This window comes from Pogona vitticeps, chromosome 6 (genome assembly GCF_051106095.1).
Source record: "Pogona vitticeps strain Pit_001003342236 chromosome 6, PviZW2.1, whole genome shotgun sequence".
NCBI classification, from domain to species: domain Eukaryota; kingdom Metazoa; phylum Chordata; class Lepidosauria; order Squamata; family Agamidae; genus Pogona; species Pogona vitticeps.
In genome coordinates, this window is record NC_135788.1 from 61,312,284 (window position 1) to 61,336,568 (window position 24,285).

Genomic DNA, 24,285 nt, shown 5'->3' on the forward strand with positions numbered 1-24,285 from the left:
TGTTTTTACTTGCTTTTTATGATGCATGATTTCATTCTTGTATGATTCTACTGCTGTGTGTTTGGTTTATAATGACTTATTATGACTCTTGGTCTTGACAGCTACATTCATTACATCACTTAACAACTTAAGACTAACAAATAACCTTTCTCAAAGCATGAGCAACTGAGGCAGAACATACAAAGTCATGTAGTGGTTAAATGCAGTGATAGGTTATCAAATATAAACAAGTGGCCACTGAAAACACCCTCATTATTATATAATCAATTGCAGTGTGCCTGGCTTCATATAGCAGTTAAAAGGGGCACTGTTAGTTCTATACAGCTGCCTAGAGTGGTCATTCGACTAGATAGGCAGGGTATAAATGCAATAAATAAATAAATAAAATAAATATACCTTGTCAGAAGACACTGCCACATCATGCAGGATGCATCAAGGTATGGTGTATAACAGACATAGATTTTGTATATAAAATTTCCCTCCACATGCTTAAGAATTATGCTTTAAGAAACAAAGGCTGCTTCTACACTCAGTGGTTTCATTATTAGTTCCCTTTTTTTAAGGAAATCCAGCCAATATTGTATTGTTGAATTCCAGTATTTTCTAGATTGACTTCTTTTCTTTTGATGTTGGTTTGTTTTTACTCCTAGGCTATAGCTATTAATCTTACTCTGAACAGATCTGCACCAACAGTCTGCCCATGTACTGTAAGATTTACCTGTCTTACACATCTACCATTACTACACATGTACCATTTGCTTTCTTGGCCCATCTAGCCCCTTCCCACATTAGCGATCCTGAAGACTCTAGGAAGCCTGCGTGAAAGCAGTAGAACTTAAAGGTGGTATTCCTCTCCTATTATCTTCCTAAAGTACCCAAAGCATTCTGCTTCTAATCTGCAAGGCAGGATGGAGAGTGTGACGATCGGTCCCACGTCACTTCTGTCACTCATGTCCAGATCTCATTTGCATGAGCCTATGGGAGGAATGGAGGAGCGGAGTCAGCAAATAAGAAGGCAGAGTGGTAGTTGCAAGAAGAATGGAAGGGAGCAATTGGAAAATAAGATAAGACAGTTGGAGATATGAGATAGGAGATAAGATCAAGAGTGATAGATAGATAGTCAGAGAGATAGTCAGACATTCCAGCTGAACTATTTAAAATCTTAAAAGATGGGGCAGAGGAACTAGAGACCAAATTGCTAACATGTACTGGATTATGGAGAAAGCCAGAGAGTTCCAGAAAAATATCTACTTTTGCTTCATTGACTATGCAAAAGCCTTTGACTGTGTGGACCACAGCAAACTATGGCAAGTCCTTAAAGAAATGGGAGTGCCTCACCACCTTATCTATCTCCTGAGAAACCTATACGTGGGTCAGGAAGCATCAGTTAGAACTGGATATGGAACAACTGATTGGTTCAAAATTGGGAAAGGAGTACGACAAGGCTGTATATTGTCCCCCTGCTTATTTAACTTATATATGCAGAATAGGTAAAGGTAAAGGTTCCCCTTGACAAATTTTTTTTGTCCAGTCATGTTCGACTCTAGGGGGCAGTGCTCATCCCCGTTTCCAAGCCACAGAGCCAGCGTTTTGCCCGAAGACAATCTTCCGTGGTCACATGGCCAGTGCGACTTAGACACAGAATGCTGTTACCTTCCCACCGAGGTGGTTCCTATTAATCTACTCGCATTTGCATGCTTTCGAACTGCTAGGTTGGCGGGAGCAGGGACAAGTGACGGGCGCTCACTCCGTCACATGGATTCAATCTTACGACTGTTTGGTCTTCTGACCCTGCAGCACAGGCTTATGCAGAATACATCATGCAAAAGGCTGGACTGGAGGAATCCCAAACCAGAATTAAGATTGCTTGAAGAAATATCAACAATTCCGATATGCAGATGATACCACTCTGATGGCAGAAAGTGAGGAGGAATTAAAGAACCTCTTAATGAGAGTGAAAGAGGAGAGTGCAAAAAACAGTCTGAAGCTCAACATCAAAAGAACTAAGATCATGGCTACTGGTCCCATCACCTCCTGGCAAATAGAAGGGGAAGATATGGAGGCAGTGACAGATTTTACTTTCTTGGGCTCCATGATCACTGCAGATGGATACAGCAGCCACGAAATTAAAAGACGCCTGCTTCTTGGGAGGAAAGCGATGACAAACCTCCACAGCATCTTAAAAAGCAGAGACATAACCTTGCCAACAAAAGTCTGAATAGTCAAAGCTATGGTTTTTTCCTGTAGTGTTGTATGGAAGTGAGAGCTGGACCATAAGGAAAGCTGACCTCCGAAGAATTGATGCCTTTGTATTGTGGTGCTGGAGGAGGCTCTTGAGAGTCCCCTGGACTGCAAGAAGGACAAACCTATCCATTCTAAAGGAAATAAACCCTGAGTGCTCACTGGAAGGACAGATCCTGAAGCTGATGCTCCAGTACTTTGGCCATCTTATGAGAAGAAAAGCCTCCTTGGAAAAGACCTTAATGTTGGTAAAGTGTGAAGGCAAGAGGAGAAGGGGACAACAGAGGATGAGATGGTTGGACAGTGTCATCGAAGCAACCAACATGAATTTGACACAACTCCAGGAGGCAGTGGAAGATTGGAGGGCCTGGCGTGCTCTGGTTCATGGGGTCATGAAGAGTCAGACACGACTAAATGACTAAACGACAATGAGATAGAGCAGATAGTGGCAAAAGATATATGATACTGAGTTGATTGTGTGCACTGAATAAATAACATGTGTGATTCCAATATAATTTACTACACTTCAATAAATCAATTCTGTTGGCAGCAAGTGTCTGAATAAAGTCTTTTACTTTGTGGATAACGGAAATCCACTGGTGGCAGTGAGAAAGAGAAGTAACTTCTCAATTGAGATCTGCTGGTGAGATGACGGTAGCGTGAGCCTTTGTTTGGTGAATCAAGGGTCACATGGTAAACGTCACAGAGAGCATTATCCTCCAAGAGCATATCTAATCCATTTAAGTTTATGGCTATTGCTGCCTTGGTTGGAAATAAATTCTACTCTTCCACTAACTATGCCTATGTGAACAAATATTTCCTTTTTGTCTGTCCCCACACCTCAGCGTCACTGGATGCCCTGTGCCTTTCAATTTTTGTAAAAGAGGGAGGAAAGAAACATTTTCATATTTGTGTAAGACTTTTGCATGGCTCCATGTAGCCAACTATTCTTCTAAACCAAGAAATCCCTTCTTCACTGGGGAGGTAGTCCAGCACACGACTCGCTTAGGTGGCCCTCTGCCACGAGAATGATGCACCTAAGAGAGGAGGCAGAAGTGCTGCCCTAAATGAGCAGATCAGATTTTCCATCCTCTGCCCTTCCAGTATGCTCTACGGAAAGCCTGCCTGGCCTTATCTCCCGCTCGCCCCCCCCCCAAAAAAACACACCCAGTCCCTTCCCACCTCTTTGGGCCAGTTAGCATTAGAAAATGCACTGTGATTGCAGAACAGTACTTGGATTTTTGTTTTGCAGCCGCTATGTAGATGGAAGAACAGGAACCACAACTATTTCTAATCTGTCAAAAGAAGACTGTTCCCTGCCTGTTTTTTCCTGAGAAATCTGCCTTAAAAATTGAATCCCCTTTTTGTTACAATCCTTACATTCAGAGAAATCTCCTTCAATCTGTGGGTGTAGATTGCAGTGGACAACACCTTTATCAGGAAATTCTTCCTAGCATTTAAGTCAAAACTCTCCTTTCTTGTAACTTGAAACTGATTCCTTTGAATCCAACTCACTAGGGCCACAAAAAACAAACCTGTTTCATCTTCCTCATAACAGGCCTTCAAATATTCAGAGCAGGTTAATGGGAAAAAGAAACCACAACAAATGGCTGTCCCTCCTTCCCACTTTTTGGATCCTGCTACTATTCAGTACCATGATCATCTTGAAGTGAAAGCAGAGCACAACAGCATTCCAGCAATCCAGAAGGGGACTATCAAATTTGCCAGTGGTGGTGTAGCAGGCAACTTAGAAGGATAGAATTTGATCTGGATCAGAACTCAAGTGCTCTCAAGTCACCCTTGTCTACAGTATGTTCCAGCTACAGGAATTACAAGCATCATTGATGTCAATATATGTCTGTGTCTAGGAGCAAGAAGTCTTTTTATAATAAAATTTTTGTAGTCTTCTACCTCCTATACCTCATGTCTCCCTGCCAGTTTTGGAAGGAAAAAGGCAGACCAAAACATCCATCAACAGATGCATCTTATGCGGTTGTTGAAACAGTACACTGTAAGACTTACTAGTTTTTAAGGCAACCAGTGGAGAACCTTTGACCCTAGATTTTGCTGAACTGTAACTCCCCTCACTCTATACTATTGGTTAAACAAGCTGGAGCAGATGGCAGTTGCAGCACAGTGACCAGCATGCTCCTGGCCAGGGCAGGGACGATTCTCATCCTGAAGTGGGACCACTAGTATCAACACCTGGAGGGCCCACTGTTGGCCCATAAGATGCCCACCCGCCACTGTGAGGAGATAACGTCTCCCCCAGCGCTATACTTGTCCGCCCTTCTTTCCCTCACCAGGGCTACAGCCGAAGCAAAGGGCTGTTGCTGTCACGGGGCCCGCGTTATTTGAATTGCTGGATTCCAATCCGATTCCTTGTAAGGTATGGAAAGCCGCAGCCGCAGGTAAACAAGGTGTGGCAATCAGTGTTGCAGCAGCAGATAAGGTAAACGACAGGCGCGGCCGCCAGTGGAACAGAGACGGGAGCGCGCGTGCCCATTGCTCAGCCCAGCCAGCTGAGCTGGAATTTCTCGCCTTTCCCGTCACCCGCCTTAAGCAGGTACAAAGCTCCACCTGAAGTCAGGGCGGGCAGAGCCACTCCTTCCCTCCACCTTCTTTGTCGTCTTCTTTTTGTTGGAGTTGTTTTTGTTGCTGCTGCTGCTGCTGCTGCTGCTCCCGCCCGGTCTTTCCATTGGTTCTCCGGACAACCCAGAGGGAGCCCCTGAGCTGAGCACGGAGGGTGGGGGGGGGCGGGAGTTTTGCTTTTGAGTTTCGCAATAAGAAGGGAGGGGGAGAGGACCTGGCGACCGACGCCGCTCGCGCCCTTTAGCGCCTTCGACAGCCCTCGACGCGCTCGTCCTGCTGGCCTGCCGGCGCTTCCCCCACCGCGCGCACGTGGCGAGGGGCCAGTTGGGGCGAGAAGCGCCCCTCGCCCGCTCAGCAAAAGAGCGGCCGCCGCCTCCAGAAGCAGCAACCAGAGGGCGAGAGAGAGAGAGAGAGAGAGAGTGAGGAACGGGGCTGACTGCTGCTCCTCCCTCTTTGCCCCCCCCACCCTTTGAGTTGTCATCATCTGGCCACAGCGGTAGGAGCCTTCCTTCGGCATGGTTCTCTACGGAACGGCAGGGGAAGATAGGGAGCCGGCCGCAAGAAGCGGGTTCGCCGAGGAGTAGGGCAAGGAACGGGCGACGTGAAGAATCGCGCGCTGCCCACCGAGAGCCACACGCTCGCGCCACCCTTCGCTCCCAGCCCGGCTTGGCCGACACAGCGTGTGTGCGCGCGTGCGCGTTCTCGCTCGCTCTCCGGATTCTCGTCGCCCGCTGAGGATGGGGGACGGGGCTCCCGCGTTTCGAGGAGTCTCCGGAGCCACCGGGGGACACTCCCGGGCCAGGCGCATCCCCGCCGCCGCCGCCGCCGCCTGCCTGCTGGGGTTGCTGGCCGGCAACGTGTGCGCGGCGGTGGTCGAGAAGAAAGGTGAGTCGGGCAAGGCGGGAAGTCACGCGCGCGCGTGGGGCTGCGGGGGCTGCTCCCTGGTCGAAGAGCCCGCGGGAAAGAGGTGCCCGGGACCGAGCTTCTCTGGGGTAGGGGGGAGGCTGCCTTGGGATTGTCTTCTGGAGCGCACTGCACATGCTCAGAGGCACGCGGCACCCACACTGGGAAGCGCCCGTCACTGGTCTTTTCGCGCTTCCGATCCTGTCCAGTGTTCTCGATCATGGGCTCTGCCTGCAGTCAAAGGGATTCTCCGTTACAATTTCACTGTTTTTGCTTCTGGATTTAAACAAACAAGCAAACAAATAGGTTCTGGGACTTTAACTTGTTTCAGCGTCTGGGTCTTGCTTACCTACTGCTTGTACTGTATGTTGCAGCGCCTCCTGGACAAGCAAGCCCGGTGTGTATAAGTCCTACATCAAAGATTGGATGGCAATAAGCATAACACAGCATAATAATAATAGTAATAGTAATAATAATAATATATTTCAGAAAACAATGTGGTAGTAACTTGTGGTTGCCTGCTGAAAGGAGAGCTGCCTTGGAGTTAAGATAACCTGTACAAGCGCCCAGTTTCTCCCAACTTACTGTGTACATAATTCAAATTTCCTGATGGAAACTCAGTATTTTATGTTTGAGGGGGACAGGATGGCAGAAGTATGCTTACTAGACAGCCACTCCCTCTGCCTCCAGTCACCTTCTTAGCTAGATGAAATCTCTGAAAAGAATAGCAATAAAGGAAAGCTCTTATGGCATGCCAAAACATGCAGTGAGGTAGTGTCACATATCAAAGCTCTGAATTTATTCCAGAGTTTTTCCTTGATATTTTTCTCAGTTTAATTCCTTTGATGAAGTGGACCCCAAGCCTTGAAAAATTGTATTGTGGTGAAGCTATCAGCCAACAAGGTGCCATAAGACTTCTCTGCTGCATTTAGTACAAAAGATTTGGCTTTGCTTCTAGAAGTCAGTCTTTTTGTAAATCTTGCACAAATGTTTGCAATGTGATCATCTTCTTCTTTACATTTTCAAGCCCTTAAAGCATCAGCAGTACAAACAATTGGGTAGGACACAGAGGTCTCTTGTTTATATGGCCCATGTAACAGGCAGATGAATGTGTTTCACAAGAGTGCAGAGGATTATTAACTCTCTTCCTGTAATGTGGGGAAAACCAGTAATGATTCATAGGGATGCCTGAGCCTAGTAAACCATCATTCTGTGCGGACATGAGACTTAAGTGCATTGCATATATTTCTGTGAAATGTTGTTTTCTAAAGCAGTGGTCCCCAATCCCTGGGCCGTGAACCGGCCCCTCTCCGTGGCCTTGGAATGACCGGACCGCTGAGACAGATTTTTGACAGCCAAAGGAATGTGCATGTATGCACACCTGCCCGCACAGACGCACACCCGCTGGCACACACACACCCCCGCATGCACACACACACACAAATGCCCACCCACCTCCTGCATGCACGAATGCATCCCCCGCCTGACACCTGCATTGAGGACCTCCCACCCCCACGTATGCATGCCCCCTGCACGGACAGACACATGCACCCCCAATGGCTCCCAGTCTTTGGGAGAAGAGTCTTCAACTAAACCTGGTGTCAAAAAGCTTGGGACCCAGTGTTCTAAAGCCCTCTTTAATATCAGGTGCTATTTATCCCTTCTGCCAACATAAGCACAGCATTATTGAATAGCATAGAGAGCGGTTCTCTCTGGGGTCATTTCCTTGCCAGCACTTAAACATAAGGAATTACTTGAGAGTGCTGATCCTAAATTAAATCATTTTTCAGCCTTGATGATTGAGCTCCGTGTTCCACTTGCAGCCCTGTTTGCCTAGAGTTTCATCTTCTAGTTCATCTGCATATCTCTGTGAAGAAAGTTTTATTCTTCTGTTCTTGATAAACCAGTTTGGAAGCAGCAGTGGGAACAGTGGGTGGGAGTTTGGGAGTTTTTGTTTTGGCTGGTAGATAGCTTTCCCTTTTCTTCTTCTTTCTTAGCCTTTGTAAAGCAGCCAGCTTCAGTTCCAAGGGAATCATCTTTATTTTGGAACACTGCCAGAAGAAGAAAAAATAAAGATTTTCTTCTTTCCTTCTTTCCGGTCCGGGGGGGGGGGGGGAGAAGGGGAACCACAAGTTTAGAAAGCCTGATACATGAGTTAAGCAAAAGTAATTTCAGTATTTCATGGCTCCAGATAATAAACTTGAAAAGAAGAAACATTCTCCATAGAGCTAATTGCACAATCTTAACATCAGAAAGTGTTCTCTTTCAGTTCTAAACAGCAAGTTCATACCTGTTGGTGATGTAAACAGGGCAGGGCTGGGTTTTTCCCCTTTTGTGTGTCGTTCAATCTATCTGCGTATGGTTCAGATAAAACCATGTTGCATGTACTAGGAATCTGCATAGAAGAATGTATAACTTGGAAACAAAGTGTTTAGCATTTGCATTCAATACAGAGCTGTAAAGGATAATCATTTTCTGACCCTTGCTGCCTAATATTAGTAACTTAACTGAATGTGGAAAAAAATAGAAAGGAATTGCAGGTTTGCATGTGCTGGTTTGACTATGAACTATGGTTCTGTAGTCTACACTTTTCTCTTTTAAGAAGGCCATGGACAATAGTATTTTCCTTGACCGTGACCTTCTTCTGAAGTTGAGTTGATAATTTTTTATCATCACTCTTTCAGATATATTACAAAGGCTCTTACTGAATATTTTGTGGGCTTAATTCAGGTGACACAGGTCAATCTATACTAAAATAAATTCAATTCTTCTAAAAAAACCTCTGGTTTGTGAATATGGGATATTGTGCGTTTGTACCCACAATGCAAAAAATCCAGGAAATGACCCAGTATTGCTGCACAATACCCTGCTTGCGTTGCCAGCAGGAAAAAGGATACCAAGCTTGACACAGCAAAGGGCAGCCTGAATGTTGACAGCCCCAATGGCAGCAGTTAAGATGGTCTACAGCAGGGGTGTCCAACCTTTCACCTTCCCTGGGCCACATTAGAAGATGAAAAATTGGTTTGGGCCGCACATAAATTTGGTTTGGGCTGCATGGGGGGACAGCCCTAGCCACCCTCCGCAGCCCCGCTCCAAGTGCGCTTACCGGCAGCTGCAATCTCAGATAGCAGAGGCTGCCAGCTTCAACTCCGGCAGCATTATGTGGCCAGGAGGAGGTCCACCTATTGACGGGGATGGCACAATGCAGTCACACAGCTCCCTTCTCCCCTCCCCTCCCCTCCCGCTCCTTCCTTCCTTCCCTCTCCCCCCCACCGTTGTGACGTGCCCCAGCCGCATTCCGGCCGCAAGTGCCGGCAGTGTAACTTGAAACTTTGGAATTTCTTTTAAAATAAAAAATTACACTGGGCCGCATTATGAGCCGACCTGGGCCACATGCGGCCCTCAGGCCGCAGGTTGGACAAGCCTGGTCTACAGAATACACTCTTCTGCTCAATACCTTTTACACTTGTTGAAAAAGAGCCCTGACAGTTTCGTTGTGTTTGAGTGAGAAGTGGTTAACTGATGACAAAAGGAGTCAGTTTCTGGGATTTTCCCTTGCGTGGTGTTACTTTATGAATGGTAGTGGTGCTGAGGGACTCCTGTTCAACACCTGGACCATTAACCTGTGGAGTGTCTCAGGGTTCCGTGATTCTCCATATTGTTTCACATATACATGAAAAACCTGAACGAGGCTGTCTTGAATTTGGCTGTCTGGTACCACCAGTGTGCTGATGACACCCAGCTCCATCTGCTTTTTAAGATCTTCCAGGAGGCCCTTCTCTTTCCTGGCTTTTTAAAACAGGAGTTTAAATATACCCAGATATTCAGTCAGAAATTTCCCTCATATAGAATTACCCAGTAGTAGAGGATTTAAGAAGATAAGCGTAGGATCTGTACTATGATTCCTGGAGAAGAGAGAAGTGAGGACTGCTTGGATGTGCCGATAGTCCCTGCGTGCTAAAATATTTTGAAAGGCTGTTTTAGACCTAATGGGAGGGTGAAGCAAAGATGTTGATTTACTTGCAAGAAAGGAGACAGCAGCAACAGCAGGATGTGGTGATGGCATTTGGCCTAGATGCCTTTAAAAGGGGATTGGACAGATTCCTGGAGGAAAAGTCCATCGCAGGTTACAAGCCATGATGGGGATGTATAACCTCCAGGCTTAGAAGGTACGTACGTCAAAATGCCAAATGTAGGGGAGGGGTACCAGGGCACAGGTCTCTAGTTGTCCCGTGTGTTCCAGGAGGCATCTGGTGGGGCCACTGTGAGATACAGGAAGCTGGACGAGATGGGCCCTTGGCCTGATCCAGCAGGGCTCTTCTGATGTTCTTATGAGTAGGTAAAACACATAAAATGGAGAAACATACGTGGATGAAACAAAATCATCCATACTATGTGTAAGGAAGATTGTGAAGAAAGACAGGGCAAAAGTCAAGTCATTTGAAATGTGGTGTTGGTAGAGATACTAACGCCAGCCAGAAAAGCAGAAACGTGGGTGCTCATTCAAGTCAAGCCTGAACTTTCAGTCAAGCAAAATAAAGTGACATGAGCCTATCCTGCCATGCACATATAATGGAAATACACAAATGACCAGAATAGACTATATTGCATGGAAAAGTGTGGTGAAACAGAAGGATTGACTCATTAAGGAACCACAGGTGTTAGTTTCCAAGATCTGGGCAGAACTTAATGGAAAAGACAAGATTGCTAGGGAGGGTTAGGAGGAAGAGAGGAGAAACTAACATGAGATGCTGCTTGTTTGCAAGATCTGACCAGAGCTCTTAATAAGTGGACATTTTGGAAGCCAGTAACTCATATAGAGTGAGAAGGGAGGAGGAGGAGGATGAGGAGGAGGGTTTACCTCCCTTCTGTCTCCCTAACCTTCACCCCAGTGTTCTCTGCAGCTGCCCTTGTCTGCTATTGCTGCTGTCTCTTTACTTGCACATAAATCGGGTAAAATTTGCTTTGAGATCATCACCAGTTACAAAGCAAAAAAAGGTGTTCATTTATTTATTTAAAATATTTTAATCCTCCTTTCTCCTTTAAAAAGGCCTAAGGTGACTTATAACAATTAAAAGACATCATTTAAGATTATTTACAATGAGTGTATAATACTAAATGGATCAATGAATATGGTACCGAAAAACATAAACAGTGTTTGGAGAAGAACAGGAGAGATTTTTGGATTTGCCTTACGGAATTTTGAATACTGCTAATGCACAATATATAATGATCAAAGTTTGAAACACAGTCTTTTAGTTTACTCTGAGACTTTAAGTGTAATAAAATGACTGAAAGTAGGTGTAATAGAATTTCAGTAGGGCAGTCAACAGTGTGGAGATTGCTTTTCTTTCTAATTGTGAGTTAGTTCCTACCTTCCTTAGGAACGCTTCAGAGACCTTTGGCTGGTTATTGTGGGGAAAAGAATGCTGGGCTGAGTGAAATATTGGTCTGATCTAACAAGAGAATTTTTATGTGTTAGAATAATGTGGATCACCTGACAGTGACCTAAATATCAGGAATGCAAACTATACTGGGTTTCCAAATCCTTTCCATCGTTCAGATATTTATACAGAAGATCCTAATCCCAGTGCAAATATTCTAAAGAACAATAGGTCAGACAGAATTAAAGCTGTCAAGCAAGGAGAGATGATAGTCCCAGGATGAAAAATGGGTATCACTTAGGGTCATTTATCCGAAAAAGGGTGGGAAACTGTCCCTAAAAAAGCCTCAGAGACATATTCAATGTAAGTGCAGTATCAATGCCCCTGAAGAAGGCTAAAAATAATTAGCCAAACGCATTGGGCTTGCATCTTTAAATAATAAAGTGATACCCATTTTACATCCTGGGACTATCGTCTCTCCTTGCTTGACAGCTTCAGTGGATGTACCAGTCCTTTTTGTTCTTGTTAAAACAGAAATGAAGTCAGAATTGAAAGAATCCATTGTGCTCTTTCTAACATGCTAGTAGGAGTCAGAAGAGTTTGCCATCCCAAAATCTCCGCATCCATGCTATAGTAAAACAAAACCCATGTAGGGCATGATGTGTTACAGTTTCATCTCTCCCCCTCTTCAGCGTGTAGACCTCGTGTTTTAGCTGTTTTTTTCAATATTATGGTACCCATGCATTTTAATTGTCCTCACTGCTAATATCTCAGATTTCATTTAGAACCAATATAATAACTTCTGGAAAATGTGCAAATTGAGTCTTGTGATTCTATATACAACTTTCAACACACAGAAACCAAACAGGTGGAGATCCTTGAAAATGCAAACACTCAAGGTGGAATTTTTGTATTGCTGCTAAAAGTTGTATATAGAAACATAAGATTCTATTTGCAGATTTTTCAGCCAATTTGCCCTGTTCATTGGTGCAAGAGATCCAGACAAAATTTTAAAAAAATGTTGCAACACCTTAAAGCCTAACTGTTATAGTTCAAAGTGATCAACATAAGCCTGAAGAAGTGGATATATTCATGAAAGATCACATTGGTATACAATAGTTTTTCATATTTTGTGGGGTTTTTTTTTAATTCTCAATATATGTGCACAAGGAGAGTCTTTCTCCTTTTTGGTTCCCCTGATGGACTGCTTTAAATTATCCTGAGAGGGCTTTCAAAGTAAGTGAGATATATAAGGAGTGGTTTTACCAGTACCACATCTCAGCCACTGGATTTCCATGACCAAGTGGGGATTAAATTCCAGGTCTCTTGAGTCCTTGTATGCCATTCCATCAGCTACTTCCCACTGGGTACCAGTAGACTGAAAATGTATCAGTATAAGCAGGTGATTCCTATAGTCTCCTAACGTCATTGAGTTTGACTCAACAATATAAATATCTTGAACTTTCCATTCCTGTTTAATCTAAGAGTAATCAGGTGAATCTTTTAAGAAGATTCTTTTAGGAAGATTCTGTGTCAGACTCAAACTGATCATTCCCCTCTGTTCATTTTGACCAACACATTGGTTTTGAACATTGAGAATGTATCTTCTTTACACAGTTCTCGTTTGAAAAGTTCCTGAATATTTGTGTTCTGCTCAGATTAAAAGGTGTCCCTTGAACTAGTTCCATTATTAATATTTTCCAGGTTTGGGAAAAATATGCATTAGAAACACATATTGGTGGGCACAGGAAAGTATGTAACAGAAATGCTATGAAGTACACATTCTTGGGTATGTGTATGGATATGTTACCAAATATAGAAAAAACAAACACAAAAACACAGCTATAGTCCTTTTATAAGACCTTGTATAGGATTATGTTATATTTGATACAAATACATAAAAGTTTTGTACACATCATGCACAAAGATTATTGCATACCAAAGTTCATTACATATTAAATGCTACATTTTATCCCAAAAAACATGCATGGGGAAATTGTTACACATGAAATTCACAAAGACTGTTACATGGCAAAGATTGTCACACACTATTGGCTTCTGTGTTCTGTTTCCTAAGTATACTTCCTCAACTGTCTGTCTTCATATCATCGTGCCTGAAACCAGATTTAATTTTACTAACTTGGCCAAGAGCCACAGTTCAAATTCTTTCATAGAAACCCCACATTCTTCCTTATACAGGGGCTAAAAAGTTTATACTATAGCTAACATATATGGTATTGTCTACATTAGACTTTTTAAAGTCCTTAAGGAGCAATCATCCATCTTTATGTATGTTCCATCCCATTTCTGCACACTATAACACAACAAACCAAGCTATTTTTAAAAAATGCCCTGCAAAGACTATACTGTATGTTGAAATCTTCCATATAGATAGACATACTGTACTCAATTTCTGGATGTCTTTTTGGGAGACACACTGTTGGATGATAACTGCAAAAGCAAGCAGGTAACTCCTGTAACCACCTAGCATCATACTAATATACAGCCAGCTGCAACTATTCCTTGACTGAAACAGATTGTGTAGATCCATCATTATTTTTTCATATTTGATTATATGTTACTGTGGAGCAAAGCAAAGCAGCATTCTGCAAGGCAGTTGTAAAAATGGGGGCAGCCCAAACAAAAAAGCGATAGCTTTGAAACTAGAGTTCACATTAGCCCCACAATTGGCACAGATGTACCAGATAGTATGCTCTTCTTTCTCTGCCAAATTTGAGGAGGCTTGGGCAAAGGGTTTTCTGGTTATTAATTTTTTAAATCTAAATTCTTCCCCTCAGAAAATGATAAACTGGAGGGTTTTTTTGAAGAATTGAACAGCGTATCCCACCAGCCACATACCCATGCATGTACAAAAGTGTGATTGCTAGCATTTTTGTTACAATGCTTTATTATCACCATTCTGTTGCATCATTATTGGGGGAGGGATTTAGATACAGGAGAGTGTCATAAATACAGAGCCATAACAATTCTGCAGTTTTCCTTAAAGTCTTGTGGGATTTTTTTTAAAGTTTCTTTCTTCTTCAAATGGATGTGTCAGAAGTTTCTGAAATATGCATATATTCTGAAATCTATCCAACTAGTAATGGTTAGAGATATTGCTATATCATCTTTCAGTGATTCCTTAGTATCTTTGCAGTAGTTATAATATAGTGATGCATGTATATTGTCCTGTTTTTTGTTTTAATCTTCCCCACAAAACAAAGTCATAGAAGTAAAGCAAAGTACATTAGGTTTTCTTCACAATATTACACAATGGCTCTGCCTGGCAGCAGTGTTTTATCAAATTCCAGGATAATTGTATGCTTTTATTAAGGGCAGCTTTTGCTTCTAGATATGTTGCAGGACCACATATGAAAACTAATTACTTTGCAAGAGTGTCTGTTTTTTTTCCTAACAGGAATTTTAATTACCAAGCACCTTGCATTTATTGCTTACCCTTCTTATTACTTTATGTAAACTGCTTTGAATGCTTTAAAAACACTGAAGTGTTTAATGTGTGCTATATGTAAATACATCTTATATAACTACCCAGAGGATATTGATGCAGGTTTTGGTGTGATACTTCCTTCAATACTTATTTTTCAGATGCAGGACACAGAGTGGGAAGTGGTTGAGGAGTACTGCAACAGGATTGATTTTCCAATGATCCTCTTGACCGCTCTTCTGATTATGTAGGAATCCCTTTGCATAATAAATAGGAATACCTTATTGTTTGTGGCATTTATTTGCAATGAATTCTGTAATGTAATGAGGAAGGAAGACATGTATCGAAAACAAAGTAAACATAAAGCTAGAACTCTCAGCAAACATGGTTCTGAGGTTCATCTTTACCATGTTTGCACTTAAGATTTATATCTTTAACTCTCAATTTAACATCTCTGTGGAGATCTGTGGTGGGCAGACATTATGACCTTCATAGGATGTGTGAAACAGATGAACATCTCAGAGAGAATGATCAAAATATAATCTTAGGGTATTTGTAACTGTGCAAACTATAACAGGCTCAAGATTATGCCAAAGGTTCCTACCTGATGTAGTGTCATCACCTGTGGCAATGTGGTGATCCCACGGTATACTAACCCCGTAGCATCATGTGGGATTGCTTTATTAATAACAACAACCACTAGTCCCAAGGGCATTACAGTACTGGCACACATAGCTTTTAAACAAAACAAAAGGTGTAATGTGTGGAAGTAGAACTTGAGACAAATCTGATATAGTTACCAGTGCACATCAGCCAGGAGGTACATTGTTTCTTTATATTTGGTAATAAGTGATAACAACATACCTTGAGATTTCTGTAGGAAGGCAGCATGTTCGTAATTATGTTGAGAAAAGGTAGCCTTGTTAATTGATTCTAGCAAAAACAATGATTCCTGTGGCAGTGATTCTTAAAAGTTTTACTTGGCATAATAATTCACAGACTGTAGTCTATTTGTTCAGACAAACATATGCCAAGTAAAATGTACTATGTTTTAAAGTGTCAGAAAACTCTCTTGTATTGTTTCTGCAACAATGGATACCTCCTTGAAAAAAATGTTAATACTGTGCTGTCATAGTATCTCTCTAAAAATCTTGGGTTTGAACTTGTTTGGGCACACAGTTGCTTTATTAGACAAAATATCACACCTTTGGTTATGGGTAACTTGGATAAGAGCCTTTGGGGGTCAAAGATATTTCTGGGGTAGAGATCAGAGTTTATCAAAAGAGACAACAATTTTATATACATTTAAGATATTATAGAAAGCAAAGTTATTAATATATATAATGCACCAAGAAGTCTTGATCTTTGTTGAGGCTGTTAGACATGCATTAGAACCTGTTGATGTAGCCAATTTCTGTGGTCCCCTTCTTGAACCTCCCTTTGCAATTCTGTTGTTCTACAATAGCCTGTTTGAGATTCATAACAGAATGTCCTGGGCGGTTAATAGATGGCATATATTTCATTAGACTAAATTGACTCCTGATGTTTTTAGGACCTTTGCTGTTGCTGCCAGTGTGAGTACGGGGACAGGGAAATGACTGGTATCTAGGCCTATTTTTTCCCTGTCCTTGTCTCCCTGTTTTATTGCCTGTTGTTTGCCAGGACATAGTTGTTTAAGACTGGAGGTTATCTGTAGGCAAGTATGGCCTGGTCCTCCAAATTCTTGGAGAGGAAAATATTGTTGTTCAGAATGGGTTGAAGATAATTAATGATTTGTATCAGTAGGGAGCTGTAGGTGATTACTAATGGTATTTGGCCATTTCCTTTATTTGGTCTGTCTTGCAGCATGTTGTTCCTGAGCACTACTGGAGAATCAGGGTTAAATTAATGGCAGCGTGCCCTAGTATGGTGATACTGAGAATTTTAAAAAGAACAATAGTGAAGTAAAGCCTGAAGAAAAGCGGGAGAAGATTCCTTGGTGATCATTAAAATGCTTGAAAATATATGCGTAATTTTGGTTAAAATGTAGTCTGCCATTTTAAAGAGATGCCAGTAGCACTGAGAGAGAGGTTTGGACAAGACTTCTTTTGGCCCTCTTATTGAGCCATCCCACACAAACATTTAATCTGCCCTAACTGTGAAGGAATTAAGTGCCAAAAATGTAGTTGTTTCTTCTTTTTTAGAGGGTTATGGTGCTCTTTGTGAAATGGCATGATGCCTAGCCAGAGGTGCTTTTTCATAACCATCCTTTATTATTTATACTTGTTAGACACATTTACAGAAAAATTATCTAGACAGCATAAAAACTGGATTAAAACATGACCAACGATTATACATGTTCTAACACATCTGCAGAGCACCAGGTTGGGGAATGCTATTTGAAAATACAATTAAATAAATGATTTGTATCTAGACAGCAATGCAGCTCAGAAATCCAAACAAACAACAAAATGCAAAATGAAATATCAGCATAGTACAAATACAATAAACCCACAGGAATGAAAGCCGCTAGTCCATACAGGAGCTAAAACTGCCATCAGTGCCATACAGATAAAATAGCAAGATTTTTAAAGTCTATGACTGTGAAACTTTATCATAAGACATAAGACATAAGAAATTTATTTGTCATTGCGCTCACAAGTGGGTGCAACGAAATGAGGTGCTCTTCCCCAAGGTAAAACTGGACAACACTACAAAAAAAAAGTTAAAATATACACAACTTTCACCATCCAAATATAGATACCCCGTTTTCTCTCAGCAATTAAAATTCCACCAAAAACCTATGGCCCCGCATTTAAACTCAATACTGCACTTGGGTAAAAACTGTTCTTGAATCTGCTTGTCCTTGCTTTCAATACCCTGAATCTCCTTCCTGATGGTAATAGTTTAAAGAGCTGATATCCCGGATGAGAGGAGTCTTTCAGTATGTTAGATATCTTCCTCTTACATCTGTTCTTATACAATTCTTCCAAAGAGGGGAGTGAACAGCCAATGATGTTTTGGGCCGTCTTAATCACCCTTTGAATTGCCTTTTTCTCTGCCACTGTGCAGCTCGTGAACCATACACAGAGACAGTAGGATAATATGCTCTCAATCGAACTCCGATAGAAGGTGATTAACAAACTCTCAGTCAATTGTTGCTTTCTAAGAATCCTTAGAAAATACAACCGTTGTTGTGCCTTCCTGATTAACACAGCGGTGTTTGCACTCCAAGTCAGGTCATTTGTTATGATAGTCCCAAGAAACTTACATTCAACCACCTGTTCCACACAAACTCCATCTATATACAGTGGCTGAATGTCTGCTCTTTTTTTCCTATAGTCCACTATGAATTCCTTGGTTTTTTGGATGTTAAATAAAAGATTGTTTTTTTTTGCACCAGCGGGATAGCTGTAATACCTCGTCCCGATACGCAGACTCATCATCCCCAGAGATAAGTCCTACTAGTGTAGTATCGTCTGCAAATTTGATAATCCTATTACTGGGATGGTTATTGGTGCAATCCGATGAATAAATGGAGAACAGTAGTGGACTAAGGACACAGCCTTGTGGAGTGCCAGTGCTGAGTATCTTGTCAGTAGAGATGTAGTCATTCAGTTTAACCCTTTGTGGACGATTTGTTAAAAAATCCAAAATCCACAGACAGATAGAATATGGAAAATCAAGATCTTTAAGTTTGTCTATTAATCTGTGGGGTATAATGGTGTTAAAAGCAGAGCTAAAGTCTGCAAACAGCATTCTTACATAATTCCCTTGTGTTTCCAAGTGGGATAAAGCCATATAAAGCACAGTATTGATCGCATCCTCGGTTGATCTATTTTCTTTATAAGCAAACTGAAGCCCATCAAAGGGATCAGGAAGGCAGGAGATAATATATTTCCGAACTAACTGCTCAAAGCACTTCATTAAGATTGAAGTTAGTGCCACCGGCCTGTAGTCATTCGGACTGTTTGTAGGCAACTTTTTAGGCAGTGGAACGATGACGGAAGCCTTGAGACAGACGGGAACTGCGCATAGTGTCAGGGATCGATTAAAAATTACAGTCCATATCCCGGCTAGCTGATCAGCACAGTCTTTAACCACCCGACCAGGAATTAAGTCGGGTCTAGCTGCTTTTCTGGAGTTAACCACTTTCATAGTCTGTCTCACATCCTGCTCATTCACAATGAAGGGGGGACTCTGCTGAGTAAATGATGGCAAACGAACAGTTTCAGTTTGATCGATCTCGAATCGGCAAAAAAGTTGTTCAACTCCTCAGCCACCTCCACACCTCCGCCCGAGGAAACCTTTTTTGCTTTGTAGTTTGTTAGTTGTTGAACCCCCTGCCAAACTTGCCTCATGTTATTACTGAGAAAGCAGTCTTCAATTCTCCTCTTGTATTCGGCCTTAGCTTGCTTAATGCCTCTCCTCAAATTCGTTCTTGCTGCACTGTAGTCTAGATCATCCCCAGACTTAAAAGCCTTATTTCTAGCATACAACAGGCGTCTAACCTTCCCGGTCATCCAGGGTTTTTGATTGGGATAAACCCGGATACATTTATCCACTGTGACCGTGTCAATACAGTGTGCCATATACCCTAACACTGCAGCTGTATGTTCTTCCAGATCAGGATGGTCAAAAACTTCCCAATTCGTTTGTTCAAAACAGTCCTTTAACTGCTCCATTGCTCCCTCCGGCCAGCTTTTCACTGTCTTGACTACTGGCCCTGACTGTTTTCTCAGAGGAATATACTCCGGAGCTAAAAACAGGGACATATGGTCAGACTGGCCCAAGTGTGGCAATTGTAATATCCTGTATCCATTTGCAATATTCGTGTAGACCTTATCTAAGGTGTTCAGCCCCCTAGTAGCACACCTTACATGTTGATGGAATTTGGGGAGGACTGCACGTAGATCTACATGATTGAAGTCTCCTGCAATAATGTATACAGCATCCGGAAATTTACTTTGCAAGTTGCCAATTTCATCGCCCAGATGACCCAGCACCAAATCCGCATTTGCATCCGGCGGAATATAAACAACAAGAATAATAACAATGCTGAATTCCCGTGGAAGGTAAAAAGGTCTGCATTTAACAGACAGATATTCCAGCTCCAAAGAGCAATGACGTGTTATAATCTCTGAGTTTGTGCACCAGCTCTCTCTGACAAACACGCACAATCCTCCTCCTCTGCACTTCCCCACATTCCTGTCTCTGTCCAAACGATGTAATAAAAAACCTTCCATATCAATAACAGTGTTTGGAATAGTGGGGTTCAGCCAGGTTTCAGTGATTAACAGCACGCAACAGTTTTTCACAAACTTACTTGAGGAGACCTGTAACCTTAAGTCATCCATCTTGTTTGCCACTGATCTGGCATTAGTCAGAAAGAGACTTGGGAGTGGTAGTCGCTTTGTCTGTTTTTGCAGCCTATACAAAACACCAGCCCTGCAGCCCCTTTTCTTCTTCCTCTCCTTACGTTTCCTTTTCGTTCTCACTCTCGCTTTTGCTGGAATTACAGTCCACAGAGAGCCATGTGAAACTATAGATATCAGAAGGATAAGACAGCAATACAGACTGAAGGCAAGAATTATGCTGATGATTCATTGGCATTCATAACAATTTAAGCAATCTTTTTCAATCTTATCTCTTGAGTCTGAGGCAACTCCTAATATCTCAGTTCATATGTAACAGTAGATCATGGTTAGTCATTATGAAAATGAGCCGTGGCAAGCCTTGAACGTTCATGTTCCTTCCACCCTGTCCTTTGCATATAAGGGGAAGAGAATAGACACTTTGGCATGTACATATCGTGCAGAGGCTATAGACGAGGAGGTGGTTTTCTTGGAGCTCTTGAGGGAGGGAGGAAGAGAGCCAAGGGATTTGGATGGGTGGATGTGGTTTGCTAAAGAGGGTGCACCATTTGCACCATGGTCCATGGTAAATCTCGCACTGAAAAAAACTCTGTGGTATCCCCTTCCCTTTTTGATCCCCTAAGCAAGTGCAGTGGGGTCTCAACTTACGAACTTAATCCGTATTGGAAGGCGGTTCTCAGGTCGAAAAGCTCGTAAGTCGAATCTGCATTTCCCATAGGAATGCATTGAAAACCATTTAATCCGTATCTGCTCTTTTCTGTCCATAGAAACTAATGGGAAGCTGCTATTCTGCCTTCTGCCACTAAAGGGGGATTTTTTTTCTTTTTTTCCTTTTAACCTAACTCGAATCTAAGTTCGCAAGTCGAGTCCACTCCTATGAGAGTGGTTCGTAAGTCAAAAAGTTTGTATGTAGAACCGTTCGTAAGTCGAGATCCCACTGTGCTTAGTTTCCTTAATGGTTAATCTAGGGCTGGCTACAATATACTTCCTCCTGCTTGTGGGCAATACACTGAATTTTTAACCATTGAACAACAGTTGTAATATACAAGACAAACAAACTAAGGATTTCCAAGGAATTTTGTAAAATGTTTATGTGTGAGTGTGTCTAGGAAAGCAGCCATCATTGGCTTCTTTTATCAGAAGGATCACATTACAGTTAATTTATATAGCTGATAATTTTCACCCAATAATGAGCAACTTCAAGAGCATTTGGGACAGTGTTTGTGATTCTGTGCCCCAAATGGTTCTCAGCAGCTTTCAAAGAATATTGTTCCTTGTGGAGACTTTTGCTTTATATTTTGGCAGTGATACAGTCCAAAGGTAGTGTGCACCTAGGTATGTGGGGGCAAAACAATGATCTCATTGGATACTCTTCCAGGCAGCCTGGAATTTTTGAGATACCTGGTTGTTGTTCAGGTGAGTGTTAGTAAGGTTGAGTTTAAGTTGCTTTCTATCACAGTTTCATGTATATTAATAGAAATGTGAGAAGTGTATAAAAGGGTGGAGGCAGAGTTAAGGAAAATAACTTGTTTGGGCAGTTCGGTGAGATATTTCAACATTGCTTTCAGCAGAGAAATAAGGGATTGCTTAAATTAGCAACTAGTTTTTTTAAAGTCAAGTTGAGGCATATTCCAGCTCCTTGTAAGTGAAAAAGTGGTTAGTGATTTCAGACACAGTAACTGAAAATATAATATGACAAATTGCAGATCATTTTTTGTATACTTTATGCTTAGTTGGTGGTATTTTGTGGAATATTGTGAGGCATTTTAAACTGAAGACAGTGGTCATATTTAAATAATTGTAGGGATTGCTGAGCTGGCTGGATAGCTCAGTGGTGTAGGTATCTTTAACTGCAGAGCCAGAGGTTGGGAGTTTGGTTCCTCACTCTGCCTCCTGTGAATAGAGTCAGCCTGTGTGGCCTTGGGTATGCTGCACAGTCTCAGGGTACCCTCCCTCCCTGCCACAGAAGAAGGGAATGGTAAAGCACTTATGACTATTCTCTACCTGGGAAACCCTGAATTGTCAGAATTGACTTAATGGCACATGATTATTATTATTATTTAAGGATTGTTGGGAAAAGATTTTGAGTCAAGTATTGGAATGAAATTAAGCAAAGGGAAGGAGTGCGTATTTAGAAATGCTCTCCACAATTGGGACCAATCTCTAAACAATTACGAACTGATCTAAGTTCACCTACTTATGCTTCCTGGATTTCCTCTTGGATTATAATGGTTTGCATTTGTAATGTTAGGAAAGTTGTTGCATTCTGTCATAATTTCTCCAGCTCTCTTCCACATCCTGTTTTGATTGTCACCTCTTAATAGCCATTTTTCTGGGTTTCACAAAGTAGATTCCTGGTAAGAACCAATAATTGTTTTGTTTCCCAACTTTCTTATTGTGTTTCTTGGCTTTTCACTACAATACTGTCTGTGTATTTGAGGCATCTAAATTTGTATTCTAAACTCTTCCATTGACCCATTAGCATACTTGGATCTAAGCATACCTGGGCCACTCCTAATCACAGTGTGTGGCACACCATAATTGCAATGATAATAGGTTGTAGTTCTTATAAAGGATCTATTATGTGGCCGAATCTGCTTTGAACCATTGCCTGTAGAAAATTGTGGTGTAATCCAGGGTGTTGCTGCAGCAGACCCTTGGCCTTCTCCCTGTGATTCCATGGTATGTTCTTTGAAACAAATGTCCACTCCAAAAGCATGCTTGTAGAGAAAGATCTTTGTGCAGTAGATGGACATCCAGCTAAGGGATGGTAAAGATCTATGGTGAAGTGCTATATATTTAGAATTGGGAAGCGAGTTGAGGAAGATATGTTGTGATTTTCATGAATTAGCCTCTTTTTTTCATTTTCATTATCCACTTTACAAGATACATGCCTCATTCCTGTTAAACACTGCTTTTGTAAAATAGAATTTTAATAAAGACAAGGTAATTTCTATAGAAGTCAGTTTCATGTCTGTTTAGAGAAGCTTTCTATAAAGTAACAGAGGTATAGCCTATAATGTCATTATTTACCATCAGGCTTTGTCTGCAGCATCCAATTCATTGCGCTCTGTAATCTTTCCTTGACCCTGTATTTTTTAATCTGTGAATATTTATGCACTGTTCCCTGATTGGAATTCATTCCTGACCACATCCACTGTGCCTCTCTGTTTCGGTCCAGGTTCTGCTGTAATTCATTCAGTTTCTATGATTATCCCTGTGCTAGTTGTTAAGAGACCGTTTGGAAGAGATAAGATGTGGGTCTATTGATGAAACGAAATATGTCTTTCTTGTAAGCTTCCTGGATAGGAAGCCATAAGGGAAACATACACGTAGACTTCACAGAGCTCTTAGGAGAGATATAGCAGGATGTAAGCAATTAACAGAGTGGGTATATACAGTGGTTCCTTGACTTATGACCATCCCGACTTATGACCATTTTGAGTTGTGACCAGCTCCAGCCGCAAAATTTTGTGTCGACTTGCAGCCGGAGCTTCAAGTTGCGATCAAAAGAGGCAGGGGGAAAAGGCGGGGAATTCAAATTAGAATACTAACCATTGGTTGGCAAAGAGCTTCTTTGTAGCTCTTTTGCGCCAACGGTTAGAGTGTATGTGTATGTGTCGGAGGAGGCTTGGGATTGCCTGGTGCTGCTTTCTGGTTCTGAGTAAGTACATTTACATGGTTTTGCAGGGTCGGTTTTGGGCTGGGGGGGGTTATGTTTCTGTTCTGTGGTGCTTTTTGTGTTTTGGTGTGTTTATTTTTTCAGCCCCAGCACCTTCCAATGGGGCTTGCTGTGCTGTTTATTTTTGGTTATTTTTTTTTTGCCCCAGCACCTTCCGATGGGGCTGGTGTGTGCTTTATTTTTGGTTTTGGTTTTTTTAAAGCCCCAGCACCTTCCGATGGGATTTGCTGTGTGGTTTATTTATTTATTTATGTTATATATATTTTGGCTGGAACGGATTAATTGCATTCCAATGGATTTCAATGGGAAATGGTACTTCGACTTATGAGCATTTCTAGTTACGTCCATCTTCTGGAACAGATTGTGGTCGTAAGTCGAGGCACCACTATAGCTCTTTAAAATTAGACAGATTCACCGGGAATAAGGCAATCAGTAACAACATCAGAGGCAAAATGCCTGACAAGATCAGCCTGTGTGATACATGAGCGACAGGATAATTTTGTGCACATGGCTTGGTTGTTAGCTTGTCATAAGCAACTGATTGCCCACTGTGAAAAAAGAATCTGGCTGGGCTAGATAGACCTTTGGTCTGATCCAGTTATACTGGATCTTATATTCATAATTTTTTTTAATTAAAACTGCCTTTTGTGTCATAGTCTAGTAACTGAATGGAATTGTGTCTTA

At 41.9% G+C, this 24,285-nt stretch overlaps 1 protein-coding gene and 1 long non-coding RNA gene across 4 annotated transcripts in view; one reads left to right on the forward strand and one right to left on the reverse strand.

The window, feature by feature from the left end:
* Window positions 1-7,595, reverse strand: part of LOC140707986 (uncharacterized) — a 479,255-nt gene extending 471,660 nt beyond the window's left edge. The window contains exon 1 of the long non-coding RNA XR_013537362.1: window positions 7,491-7,595. This is a non-coding gene — a long non-coding RNA (uncharacterized LOC140707986). The remainder of the gene's footprint in view (window positions 1-7,490) is intronic.
* Window positions 5,038-24,285, forward strand: part of LOC110081594 (epidermal growth factor receptor) — a 221,186-nt gene continuing 201,938 nt past the window's right edge. The window contains exon 1 of one of the 3 annotated variants that reach the window (XM_073002558.2): window positions 5,038-5,718. In XM_073002558.2, coding sequence (XP_072858659.2) covers window positions 5,571-5,718 — 148 coding nt within the window. In that variant the 5' untranslated portion in view covers window positions 5,038-5,570. The remainder of the gene's footprint in view (window positions 5,719-24,285) is intronic. The other 2 variants (XM_073002557.2, XM_078377449.1) reach the window with 2 other exon arrangements.